At 43.9% G+C, this 13169-nt stretch overlaps 1 protein-coding gene across 1 annotated transcript; it reads left to right on the top strand.

The window, feature by feature from the left end:
- Positions 1 to 350: 350 nt before the first annotated feature.
- LOC307108715 (calcitonin gene-related peptide 2-like) lies at positions 351 to 6960 on the top strand (the record flags this gene model as incomplete). The annotated part of the gene is made up of 4 exons (XM_079786863.1): positions 351 to 436; positions 690 to 845; positions 6079 to 6263; positions 6852 to 6960. The coding sequence occupies 3 exons, from the start codon at positions 351 to 353 to the stop codon at positions 6236 to 6238; spliced, it is 402 nt and encodes a 133-aa protein (XP_079642989.1). The 3' UTR covers positions 6239 to 6263; positions 6852 to 6960.
- Between the last annotated feature and the right edge of the window lie 6209 nt (positions 6961 to 13169).

The raw sequence follows: 13169 nt of genomic DNA, 5'->3' as shown, positions 1-13169 counted from the left end.
GGGGGGGGGGTTCACACCTGGTTTCTGCCTAGGGCAGAAGGTGTGGGTTTGTGTGCATGGCCACCTCTGTGGCTTCTCTCTGGCTTCCCACAGAACAGAGCCACAATTCTCCCAGTCCTCACCCAGGACACTTGTTTCTGCTCTACCACGCACATTCACAGGAGTCCATCCAACAAATGAACAGAACGGAGCAGATTCACAGCAGCCTATCTGGCAAATGAACAGAACCAAGGCATGAGGTCACAAGGCAGTTGTGGCAGAGGCAGGACTGGAACCTAGGTCTGCAGGCTCTAGGCCAGGCTTGGTCTTGGTGCAGCCGTAATGTTCTTCTCCTTTTACAGAGAGGCATCATGGGCTTCGGGAAGTCCTCCCCCTTCTTGGCTCTCAGCATCATGGTCCTGTGCCAGGCAGGCGGCCTCCAGGCAACACCGCTCAGGTGAGAGGGCCTGAAGCTCCTAGCCTCTGCCCCTGGATCAGGCAATTCTGTGCCTCTGAAGTCACAACAGTGAGGCTCCCAGTGAATCAACACCCTCAGGTGGACACTGGCCTCAAGCCCTGTGGGCTAGGCGTGGGGAGAGAAGGTCACGTTTCCAGGGCATGCCCCAGTGAGCAGGAAGCCTGGCTGCTTATCCTGGAGAGAGGCCAGACAGGGACTCAGAGCCTCTATTGGGTTTGCTTCCCCTCCCCAGGTGGGCCTTGGAGAGCCTCCCAGACTCGGAACTTGCTGCACTCAATGAGAAGGATGGGCACCTCCTGCTGGCTTCACTGGTGAAGGCCTATGCACAGAGGAACGCCAATGAGCTGGACCAGCCTGAGGAGCAGGAGCTGGAGGCAGAGGACTCCAGGTAAGGCTCCCTACTCACCTTGGCATATCCAGGAGGAAAAACAGCTGGCCAGAAGTCCAGCAGGCTGGCCTTGTTCACCAGGCTCTGGAGCCCGGCCATTCTGATGCTCCACGGAAGACAAAGGTTCAGGGCAGCTGGAGCGATTGTGGTTAGATACATTGAAAAGATCCATTCCTGAAAGCTGCTAGGAAAGGAAATGAGGTGGTGTGGAATCACTTTCTCTGGGAATTGGTCTTGCTCTACTGAGGAGACTTCCCAGCATTGGATGAATTAAGACTGGTCAGTTTGAAGCCAGCAGATCTTAGGATGTTTTAGAAATGTAACCAATGTGCTGTTCTCTCACACCTGCAAGGCGCCTTCATTGCACATTTGCAAGGTGAAGCCAAAAGCCTTGTGGAGGGTGGGGTCACATAGAGCGGTGTCTGAGTTAGGTCTGGGGCCTTTACATGTATAGGATCTGTGAAGACGTATATGTTTGTCATGAGGCTGGGGAGAACACCCTTCCCCAGCCCCACCTCCCTGTTGCACCCTGAGCTTGGAGCACTGCCTAGGCAGAGGCATGGGTTGCACTTGCACTTGCTCTGAGAACCTCTCTGCAGAACATGAAGGCCTGAGCAGGAAAGAGGACCCCTTCCCCACTGCAGCCCTTCCCCACACTGCGCTGACTCAGCAAATGTTTGAGTTCTCTTAATGGGAGATGTGTGAGCTGCCCTCCTGCCTGCCCCTCCTGCTCCTGCTCAAAGTACCCCCTCCCTGCATGACTGCCCCTCACTGGAGGCCGACCTGGTGCATGGTATTGTCTGGCTTGTCTTCCTTGCAGCATGGACAGCTCCATCACTAAGCCGTGCAGTAATCTGAGTATTTGCGTGCTGGCCACATACTTGAAGTGTCTGAACAACTTTCATATGTTCTCTGGCATTGGCTTTGGGGCTGAAACACTTGGCAAGAAAAGGGATATAGCCAGTGGTTTGGAGAAGAACCGCTACCCCAGTTTTGGGGTGCCCAAGGATTCCAAGTGAAATCCCTTCTGATTTTCTTTCTTGCTCTCATTGATGAACTTAGTGCATGCAGCTTTCACTCTGATTGCTTCTCAAGCTGGTATTGGTAGCTTTGCTCATGACAGAAAATGTTGGGGACCTCAGGATGGAATAAAAGAGAGCGGGACTCATAGACCAGGTGAGAGATAAGAGAGAGTGAGGGAAGCTTCTTGAGATCCTAGAGGATATCACGGCAGAGCCCTCTGGTTTCTGCTTTATCCCTCAGCATCAATTTTGATGAATAAACCCATTTTCTAAAAGGATGTACACTGTGATGGCCATTACCATGTTTAAGACTTGAAGGTGCCCAGGGCCTATGGTTAAAAGTAACTTTAGTCTGAGGATAGCTGGATGCAGGGCTTGGTGAGTGGTCCCTGGGAACCAGCTCCAGCATCAAGAAGAGGTGTGCTGCCCTACCTGATTTGGCTCAGTGGTTAGAATGTCTGCCTGCAGACTAAAGGGTCCTGGGTTCAATTCCAGTCAAGGGCTCGTAACTTGGTTGCAGGCTGGATCCTAGACCCTGGTCGGGGCTCGTGTTGGAGGCAACCAATTGATGTGTCTCTTTCACATCAATGTTTCTCTCTTTCTCTCCCCCTCCCTTCCACTCTCCAAAAAAAAAAAAAAAAAAAAATCAATGGAAAAATATCATTGGGTGAGGATTAACAAAACAACAACAACAAAAATATTTGTTGCAATGTGGAATCTAAAAAAAGAACAGGTGTGCTGAAGAGCAGGTAAGCACTTCGTGTAAGCCCGGTTCTCTGAGCCTCTCCCAGGTAAAACTTCAGGGAATTTTCATTTTCCCATGGAAAGTGGTTTCATTAGTGCTCATGGCTGAGGTATGCTTTCTGTATGCTTCTTGTATGTCCTGAGGTGGGCTAGGTCTTTGCCGAAAACTTCTTCCCGGTCCCAAAGAGATTATATGTAAGGGACAATAAGTGCAGGGTTTCAGTGTGTGACCCATGGTTAGAAACTGGGTTTTATCATGAAGGGCTCCTAGCAAAGGCTGCGAGGCCATTTCCTCTAACAACTTTAGTAATTGCATATAGAAGAAACACTTATTCTCTGCCCTCCCCCCCTTACCCCCCGGCCCACACACTTTTTTATTTTTATTTTTGTAAGATATACCTAAAATTTTTGCCATTTTAGTTTTTATTGTTGCTATTGTCTTCAAAAAAAAAATCTTTATTATTGAGAGTATTACAGATGCCCTCCTTCACGAGGTTCCTGTCCTGCCCCAAGCCTTCACCACCCTATTGTCTGAGTCCATAGTTAATGCATATCTTTGGTTAATCTCTTCCCGGTCCCTCTCCCCCTTCCCTCTGATATTTGTCATGTTTCCGTGCTTCTGGTTCTATTTTATTTATCAGTGTAATTTGTTCATTAGATTTCTTGTTCATTTACTTTGATTTTTAGATTCAATTGTTGATAGATATGTATTTATTGACATTTTATTGTTCATATTTTTATTTCTCCTCCTCCTCTTCCACCCCTCCCCCCATCCTCCTCCTCCTTTTCTTCCTTCTCCTTCTTCTTTTCATTTTCATTCTCATTCTTATTTCTCTTCTTAAAGAATACCTTTCAACATTTTATGTACTATTGGTTTGGTATGCTCCTTTAGTTTTTTTCTTTTCTGTGAAGCTCTTTATCTGACCTTCAATTCTAAATGATAGCTTTGCTGGGTAGAGTAATCTTGTTTATAGGTCCTTGTTATTCATCACTTTGAATATTTCTTGCCACTCCCTTCTGGCTTACAAAGTTTCTGTTGAGAAATCAGATGACAGTTATATGGGTGTTCCCTTGTAGGTAATTAACTGCTTTTCTCTTGCTGATTTTAAGATTCTCTTTTTGTCTTTAATCTTTGATATTTTAATTATGATGTGTCTTGGTGTGGGCCTCTTTGGGTTCCTCTTGTTTGGGGTTCTCTGTGCTTCCTGGTTAAAGGAGAAGTTTTCTGTCATATTTCTTCAAATAGGTTTTCAATATCTTGCTCTCTCCCTTCTCCTTCTGGCACCCCCATAATGCAAATGTTGGTACGCTTGAAGTTGTCACAGAGGCTCCTTACACTATCTTCATATTTTTGGATTCTTTTTCTTTTTGCTTTTCTCATTGGGTGTTTTTTGCTTCCTCGTATCCCAAATCATTAATTTGATTCTTGGGATACTCTACTCTACTGTTGAATCCCTATATATTACTCTTTATTTCAGTCAGTGTATGCTTAATTTCTGACTTATCCTTTTTCCTGTCTTTGAAATTATTACTAATATCATTGAAAGTCTCATTAAGTCCCTTGAAGAAGCTCTCTTTAAGATCTTTGAGTAACCTTATAACTATTGTTTTGAACTCTGTATCCAGTAGTTTGCTTGCTTCTATTTCTTTCATTTGTGACATGTTGTCTCCAAATTTTGGCTGCTTCCCTGTGTTTGCTTCTGTGTGTAAGGTAGAGCTGCTTTGTCTCCTGGAATTGGTAGAGTTGCCTCGTATAGTAGGTGTCCTGTAGGGCCCAGTGGATCAGCCTCCCCAGACACCTGAGCTGGACCTTCTAGATACACCTCTGTGTGGGCTGTGTGCACAGTCTTGTTGAGTTGAGCCTTGATTGCTGTCGGCATTCCTGGGAGGAGTTGACCTCCAGGCCAATTGACTGTGAGGACCAGCTACAACTACAGTGGAAGAGCTGCTGTGCAGGACACACCCCTATGGAGCAGGACTTGCTTCAGTGGGGCTTTGGTGCTCACTGAGTCTGCCCCTTGAGTGTGTCCCCTATGGATATGTAGAGTTGTAATCTAGTATGGTCTGAAGTTGTCCACTGGGTGCACTGGCTGTGGGGCCTCCAGGGAGGTGCAAAGTCAGCCACTGCCTGGGGCCACCTGGCAGGAACGACAGAAAAATCTGCAGGTGGCTGCTATTTGTATTGGGCTTGGAACTGCCTAGGCAAGGCCCAGCTGTGAAGCAAGGCAGGCTGATGCTAGTGCTGGGTCTTAGGCCTTTTATTGATACGTTTGGGGCATCTGTTGCCAGCTGCTGCTAGTTTGAGAGATTTTAGGAAAGTCTGAAGCCTGAGCCAGGACAGGCCATTCGTATGGAAAAATAGGTGCAAAAGCTTGGGTGGGGCTGCAAATTGGATGGGACAGAGTCTCAGGGAATCACCAGGACAGAGTGAACAGTGTGAGCTATGGTTATAGAAATTAAGTTATGGCTGTCAGTCAGCCCTGCAACATGGGAGGTCTCAGCATAGGAACAATGATCCCTGCAAGCACCCCTTCTGGGAAAATACCACTCCTGAGTTCTTGCTCCAATGCCAGACAATCAAGTTCCTTCCTGTATGTTCCTGGATCCCCCAAAGCTGCCACCCAGTATTGGAGCCCAGAGGGAGTGTGGACAAGTAATGTGCCAGACCTTTAAGAGGAACTGCCTGGGTCTCTAGCAGCCTCCATGTCACTAGCTACAATCCCTGCTTGTTTTTACAGCCCCAAATTATGGGGACTTCTCTTCCTTGCTCTGGAAACCTTGGCTGGGGTTCTGGTGTGGGGCTGGAACTCCTTGCTTTTCATGGGAGGCCTCCACAGTGGAGATATCCCTCCTGATTAAAAAAACACACACCACATGTGGGTGTTGGACCAATCCATTCCACACCTCTGCCCCTCCTATCAGTCTTGATGTACTTTATTCTTTACTTCTCTTGTTGTAGGACTTTCATTCAGCCAGATTTCAGGCAGTTCTGAATGATGATTGTTCTTAATTTTAGTTGTAATTTTGATTTGGTTATGGGAGGTGGCAAGTACCAGAGTTTATCTATGCTGCCATCTTGGTTCTTCCAGAAACATTTATTTATTTATTTATTTATTTATTTATTTATTTATTTATTTATTAACATATATTTTATTGATTGCAGAGAGGAAAGGAGAGATAGAGAGAGATAGAAACATCAATGATGAGAGAGCTGACTCCTGCATGCCCCCTACTGGGGATCAAGCTGCAACCCGGGCATGTGCCCTTGACCGGAATCAAATCTGGGACCCTTCAGTACATAGGCCGACGCTTTATCCACTGTGCCAAACCAGCTAGGGCCAGAAACACTTATTCTTAAGTTGTATGTTGAAGAGCTACAATTTCTTTGAAAAGGTCCCACTGAGTAGGCTCCAGACTCCAGAATCCCACTAGCAGGCTGTCTCTTCTTTCTCCATCTTGCAAATCAGTGTCAATCCCCAGAAGAGATCCTGCAACACTTCCACCTGTGTGATCCATCGGCTGGAAGACATTCTGAGCAAACATGGGGGGATGCTTAAGGAAAACTTCGTGCCCACTGATGTGGGCCCCAATTCCTATGGCCGTCGCCGTAGGGAACTTCAGGCCTGAGCTGCTAAAGGACTCCAGGAAGAAGGTGACTGCTTTTGTTCTGTTGGATGGGAGGGGAAGGTATTTGGAGTTTTTAACATCCACATTTTGAAACCCACTGGACCTGGTAGGTTCCTCAGAGTCTTCTCTCCTGAGGTAGTGGGTTCCTTTCACAACTCAGCTTGAAGTCAGAGCACTAGGGCAGGCTGCAGAGATGCAATTTTGTCTTTCTGAGAAGAGAAATGAATAAAAAAATGCTTGTTGAATTCAGAAAGGGAGAGCCCTGCAAACCTTAGCCAGGCCACTCCTCATTAATGAACCTAGGTTCAGAAAGCCTTCAACCCTTCAGTGTTCACAGGTTTAGTCCAGAGGGCTATCATCTTAACACTACTGCTAATGTTCATAATGATGGTTGAATTGTTTTTGTTTGTTTGATTGTTTTTTACTATCATTTGCTTTAGAAGCCTGCTTATATCTCAGATCCATAATTTATAAATGCTGTTTAGTTAAAGAAGCACTTCTATAAATTAATATTCTTTTCAGTAATAATTGTGTTTATTCCCTTCTTGTTCTTCTAGTTCTCATTCTTCTCCTTCTTCCTCTTCTTTTAACTTTTTTTTTTTTTAAACCTCAGGTTACAATGAAGCTGAACTCACCACTTCTATTAATTTCTGTTGACAACAACTTGGTGAGAAGACCCCAGGGAAGATATACGTGTTTGCATCCAAATAGATTTAAAAAAAGCACCTTTTCACTCAAAAGAGCAAAATAAACAAATTCCATATTTGTTGTGCATCCTTTTTATATTTGATTCTATGTGCAATAAACGTGATGACATCTCTCATCAGCTTACCTGGTAGCAAACTGGTTCTTTGAGAGCTATCCTGTTGTTCATGGCAGCTTTGCCAAACCATAGGGGGACATGATATCACTGCCTCTTGTGGTCTCTGGGGTGATGCTATGCTTTGTTTTAATGGTGATGCTATGCCTTGTTGTCTACGAGCCTGATTGTGTAATTTATTTAAGGAAATGTCAATATTGTGCCATTTGTGAACTTCATCAAGATTAAAAACATATTTTGGATACATGTGTTTCAAAACCCTGGTGGTTTATTTCCACTTGTTTTTCAATGTAATAATAATGATAGTTGACATTTTTTGAGTGCTTACTCTAGGCCATACAATGTTCTGAGATAGTGCTTTATACCTATGAATTCATTTAATCTTCATGACAACTTCATGGGGTAGATACCATTTTTATTTCCACTTCTCATCAGGAAACAGGCACTGAGAAATGAAGTCCAAGGTCACACAGACTCAGGTGCTGGTTTCCAGAGCTTGCCATAGAAACCACTGTGCTGTATGCTTCCTAACAATGGCTCCTGATGTTTTCCAGACCTGTGAGCCATTCTTTGACCTAGCCGCCTCACCTGATAGACCATCAGATTTTGAAGACAAATGGGAAAATTTACACACATAAACAACCTAATCTTCCACACACAAATAACCTAAACAACCTTATCTAATTAAATGGACCCCTTCTACCCATTACTTTGTACTACAGGGTGAATGTATGTATACTTCCCCCTAACCCCTCACCAGAACGTGTATTTTAAAACCTAACACCAAAATGATGTTATTAGGAGGTGGGGCCTTTGGGAGGTGAGTAGGTCATAAGGGCAGTACCCTCACCAATGCAATTAATGCCCTTAAAATAGAAGCCAGAGAGAATTCCCTTGCTCCTTCCACTGCAGTGTGAGGTTACAGTGAGAAGACTGCTGTGAATGAGGAACTGGGCCCCCCCCCATCAGGCACTGAACTTGCTAGTGCCTTGATATTGGACTTCCCAGCCTCCAGAACTGTGAGAAATATATATTGTTGTCTATAAGCTTATCCAGTCCGTGGTATTTTGTTAAAGCAGCCCAAATAGACTAAGACACTTGCTTTCGATGATCTATTTATGGTCAATGTTATTACATATACACACCATCTATCCCCCTCACCCATGTATTATTACATCAATATACCCATAACAATTTCTTCATATATCTCTAAATGGGAAGTACTCTTTAAAGACAACCACAATCCCATTTAACAATATAAGTTAACAGTAATTTCTTGTTTAATATCTCACACCTAGTTATGGCTCACATTCTTCCATTATCACATATATGTATATGAATTACATATATATTATAGAGAATATGTTTATATGTACATATATGTATAAAACCTAAGCTCAAGGTCTTCACATTGCTGCTGGTTGATTTAGCTCCATCTCCACCTCCCCCTTCCCCCGCCCCAAAACTGCAATTTATTTGTTGGAGAAACTAAGTTATTTGTTCAATAGAGTTTCTCATGTTCTGAGTTTTGATGATTACATCCCTATGGTGAGGTTTATAATATATTCCTTTATCTTCCATTTTTTTCTGTGAGTCAGATCTCTAGAGAGTGAGAGGAAAGAGAAGTGAGAGATGAACTCAGAGAAGTAATGGAGGACCGTGAGGGGCATAAGAAAGAGTGGCTTTCTATCTTATTGATATTCTATATTTGGTGAGATAGCATTCTCATACTTTCCTTTATTTTGTTAGATATTAATTCCCTTAGTTATTTGAATATATATAAAATAGCTGACTTTTTGTCTACAAAGTTCAATGTCTGTGCTTCCTAAGGAACAGTTTTTATTAACTGCTTTTCTTGTGCACATAGACTTTTCCTGCATGTCTCATAATATTTTTTTTTGAAAACTGGACATTTAAAATAATCTAATATGGCAACTTTGGAAATCATATTTTCTCCCTACCACCAACCCTAGGATTTATAATTGTTGTTTTTTTGTTGTAGTTGTTGTTTGTTTGCTTAGTGACTTCTCTGAAGTAAATTTTTTAGTCTTTATTCTTTGTCATGTGGCCATTGTTTGGTTAGCTTAATGGTTAGGTAATGATTGATCGAATATTCCCTTATTGTCTAGAATCAATAAGTCTTTTAATCTTTACCAAGGGGCTCCGTGTGTATGTTGGGACATACCTTCAACACTCAGACAAGTAGTTGACAACTTTGCCATAGTTTTGACTTCCTGCTTGCAGACAGCCTCAAGGTCAGTGAGAGGTGAGAGCTCTGGGTTTTCTCAGGTTCTTCCTGAGCATGCACGCAGCTTCATGATTCCCAGATTCCTTATGTTAGAGCGTTTCTAAATTCTTATAGATGTCACATTCCCCAGATTTCCTTTTAAATGTTTTTGGTCAGTCTATTATTTACTCCCAAGTATTATCCTCTAGTTCAGGCACTTGTGAATTTAAGTAAGTGCTTGTTTTCAACAAATGCTCCTGAAGAAAAGGCTTTATGCACTGGGAAAGCTCTATGTCAGATCAAAGAAAGACAAAATTGCAGATGAGGTCTTCCAAGGAATGACCAGAGAGATCAAATAATGATAATACTTTTGGAATGAGGCTTTGAAAGAGGTCCACCCTCATTTGCTAGATTGATGGTTTTTACCATGAAGCTGAGTTATTAGTATTCAAAGCGACCACAGAATTGGAGAGCAGGACATGAGACTAAAGCAAGTTAAAATACGACAGGCCCTGGTTAGAATTGGTTAACTAGGGAAAATGATGAACAACATAGACTGATGAACAAGACCAGACCCAGAGACAAGGAGGCATGGATCAGACTGTCGGACCTCAGAGGGAGGGTAGGGAGGGTGGGGATAAAGGGGAGAGATCAACCAAAGGACTTGTGTGCATACATATGAACCTAACCAGTGGTCAAGGACAACAGGGGGGTGAGGGCATGCACGGGGAGGGGTGTGGGATGGGAATGGGGGGATGAGGACAAATATGTGATACCTTAATCAATAAAGAAATTTAAACAAACAAACAAAAAAAGAATTGGTTAACTAGCTCAGTTGGTTAGAGTTGCAGGTTTGATCCTAGGGCAGGGGACGTATAAGAATCAACCAATGAATACATAAATAAGTAGAACAACAAGTTGATGTTTCTCTCCCTCTTTCTCTAAAATCTAATTACACTAATAAAAGAGAAACATGCAAATTGACCATCTCTCCGCTACACCCACCAGCCAATCAGGAGAGTATGCAAATTAACCCAGCAAAGATGGCAGCGGCCATGGAGCTGGAGCAAGCAGGAGACTTGGGTTGCCCCAGTGATGGAGGAAGCCAAGCTTCCCACCCACCCTGGTGTCCGTTCAAGGAGGGGCTGGAAGCCTGGGTCACCGGGAGGTGTGGCCAGCCTGAATACGGCCCTCAGCCCCTTACCCAGTGTGGCCACACCCCCATGGGGTGAGGGTCCCCGCTGGGGGGCTTGGCTAGCCTGCAAATAGCCATCAACCCCTCACCCAGGCTGGCCACGCCCCCCCCAGCAGGGACCCTCACCCAATGGGGGCATTGCCAGCCTGCAAACCACCACAGACCCCTCACCCAGGTTGCCCCATGCTCCAAGAGAACCCCCACCCTGATTTGGGACACCCTTCAGGGTAAACCAGCCGGCCCCCACCCATGCACCAGGCCTCTATCTATACTAATAAAAGGGTAATATGATAATTAGACTGGGAGACCTTCCAGGAGACCTTCCGAATGTTCTTCTGGACAAAGCCATGGTTGGTGGGGCTGAGGTAGAGGCAGTTAGAGGCCAAGAGGGGAGGGCAGTTGTGGGTGATTAGGTGAGGATGGGACAGCAGTTGTGGGTGATCAGGCCTGTGGGGGGGCCATTGGGGGTGATCAGGCCGGTGAGGGGAGGCAGTTGGGGGTGAGCAGACCAGCAGGGGGGGCCAGTTGGAGGCAAGCAGGTCGTCAGTGGGGGTCAGTTGGGGGTGAGCAGGACAGTGGGGAGGGCAGGTGGGGGCGAGCAGGCCAGCAGGGGGGACAGTTTGGGGTGAGCATGCTGGCACGGGGGGCAGTTGGGGGTGATCAGGCTGGTGGGGGGGGCATTTGGGGGCAAGCAGGCCGGCAGTGGGGGGAAGTTGGGGGCAAGCAGGCGGGCAGGCAGAGTAGTTAGGGGCAATCAGGCAGGCAGTCAGGTGAGCGGTTAGGAGCCAGCAGTCCCAGATTGCGAGAGTGATGTCTGACTGCCAGTTTAGGCTCGATCCCTGTAAATCGGCAGTAGGACATTCTTTGAGGGGTCCCAGATTGGAGAGGGTGCAGGCTGGGCTGAGGGACCCCCCCATGCACGAATTTTGTGCACCAGGCCACTAATATATATATATATATATATATATATATATATATATATATATATATATGTATATATATATATATATATATATATATATATATATATATATATATGAGTAATATGCACACCGATGGAACAGTGGAACAACCAGAACAACTGCTCGACCAGTTGTTATGAGGTGCACTGACCACCTCTTGCTCCCTCTCCCTGGCCGGCAGGCTCCGATCCCTCGATGGTGAGTGGGGAACTGGGGGTGGGTGGCAGCAGCTGCTGGCAGCCAGGGAAGATGGCCCTGATCACAGGCCAGGCCTACAGATCATACCTGCACATGAATTTTGTGTGTTGGGCCTCTAGTTAATAAATAAAAGGCCACAAAACTCATCGTTATTTCTGGAATTCAGCTGTTTCTGTTAAATAATTGCTTCTTGAATTGCTGCAAACCTTTGACTAGTTGCTAGAGTTTTTTGTTTGTTTGTTTGTTTTTGTATTTTTTTAGTTGCTAGAGTTTTGAAAAAGTAAATTTGACAGTTTTTGTTACTCCTTTCATTGCTTTTATGGAGGAGGAAATTTTTGGAGACTCTTACTTCACTATTTTCAGAGACAAAACTATTTTTGCCTTCATTCATGAAAGATATTTTCACTGGATATCAAATTATGGATTGGCAGTTTTTTCCTTTAGCATTTTGAAGATGTTGTTTTATTCTCTTCTAGTCTCTATGGTTTCTTAGTAGAAATTTGCATTCATTTGAACCTTTGTTCCTCTATATGTAATGCATTGTTTTTCTCTAGCTGCTTTAAAATTTGTTTTCTTTAAGTTTTATTTTTTACTATTTGATTAACATGTGTCTAGGTATAATTTTCTTTTTTTCCTGCTCCAGATTCTCTGAGATTGAATCTGTAAATCTATGTTTTGCATGAACTTTGAGAAGTATTTAGCCATTAATTTTTATGTGCCAATATTTTTCTTTCTTTTTGGGTCTCCAGGGACAAATGTTAGGCCTTTTAATATTGTCCCACAATTTTATTCTGTTCAATTTTAAAGTTTTGTTTCTCTGTGTTTTTCAGATTATACAATTTTTATTGACTTATCTTTAAGTTTAATGATTCTTTTTTGTTATCAACATTCTTTTATTGATCTCAATGAAATTTTTTATTTTGGATATTATATTTAAAACTTCTGTTTTGTCCTTTTTTTTCCTAGTTTTTATTTCTTTGTTAATTGATGCTATCTCTCCATTGATTTACAGACGATTCAATATTACCTCATTGAATATGCTGTTAATGGGTTTGGGTTTGTGGAATTTAAGTTACCCTTGGACAAAGCATTAAAAGACGAGAGAGTGAGAAAAAAATTCCTCTAAAACTTTGGCACCCAAAGAGCTCCCTTTGCAGTACCTTTCGTCAGAGACACAGGTTTTAGTTGCCCACACCACTGCTATCACTGCGACAGTGCAACACTGACCCTCTCCTGGCATTGGAACAGAGCCAGGAGGAAAGAAAGAATAAACAATGGCGACTCTGGATTTGAAGGGGTTCCTCTGGCCAGAAAGAGGGGGATTCTCAGGGTTTTTGTTATATGTGCCCACTGCACAGTTCCATGACTGAGACCACCCTTAGGTTAAATTAAGAGGGTAAAAGGGGGAAAATAATACCTCAGGAAACTTGCTGGCATTTTTACCATTTCTTCCCCCTCCCTGGTGCAACTGCTATTGCTTACTTTTTTTAAAAAAATGTTTTTATTGATTTCAGAGAGAGGGAGGGAGA

Source organism: Cnephaeus nilssonii, assembly GCF_951640355.1.
Source record: "Cnephaeus nilssonii genome assembly, chromosome: 13".
Taxonomy (NCBI): Eukaryota; Metazoa; Chordata; class Mammalia; order Chiroptera; family Vespertilionidae; genus Cnephaeus; species Cnephaeus nilssonii.
Note: the sequence above shows the minus strand (reverse complement) of the source record. Positions and strands in the feature narration are given on the sequence as shown.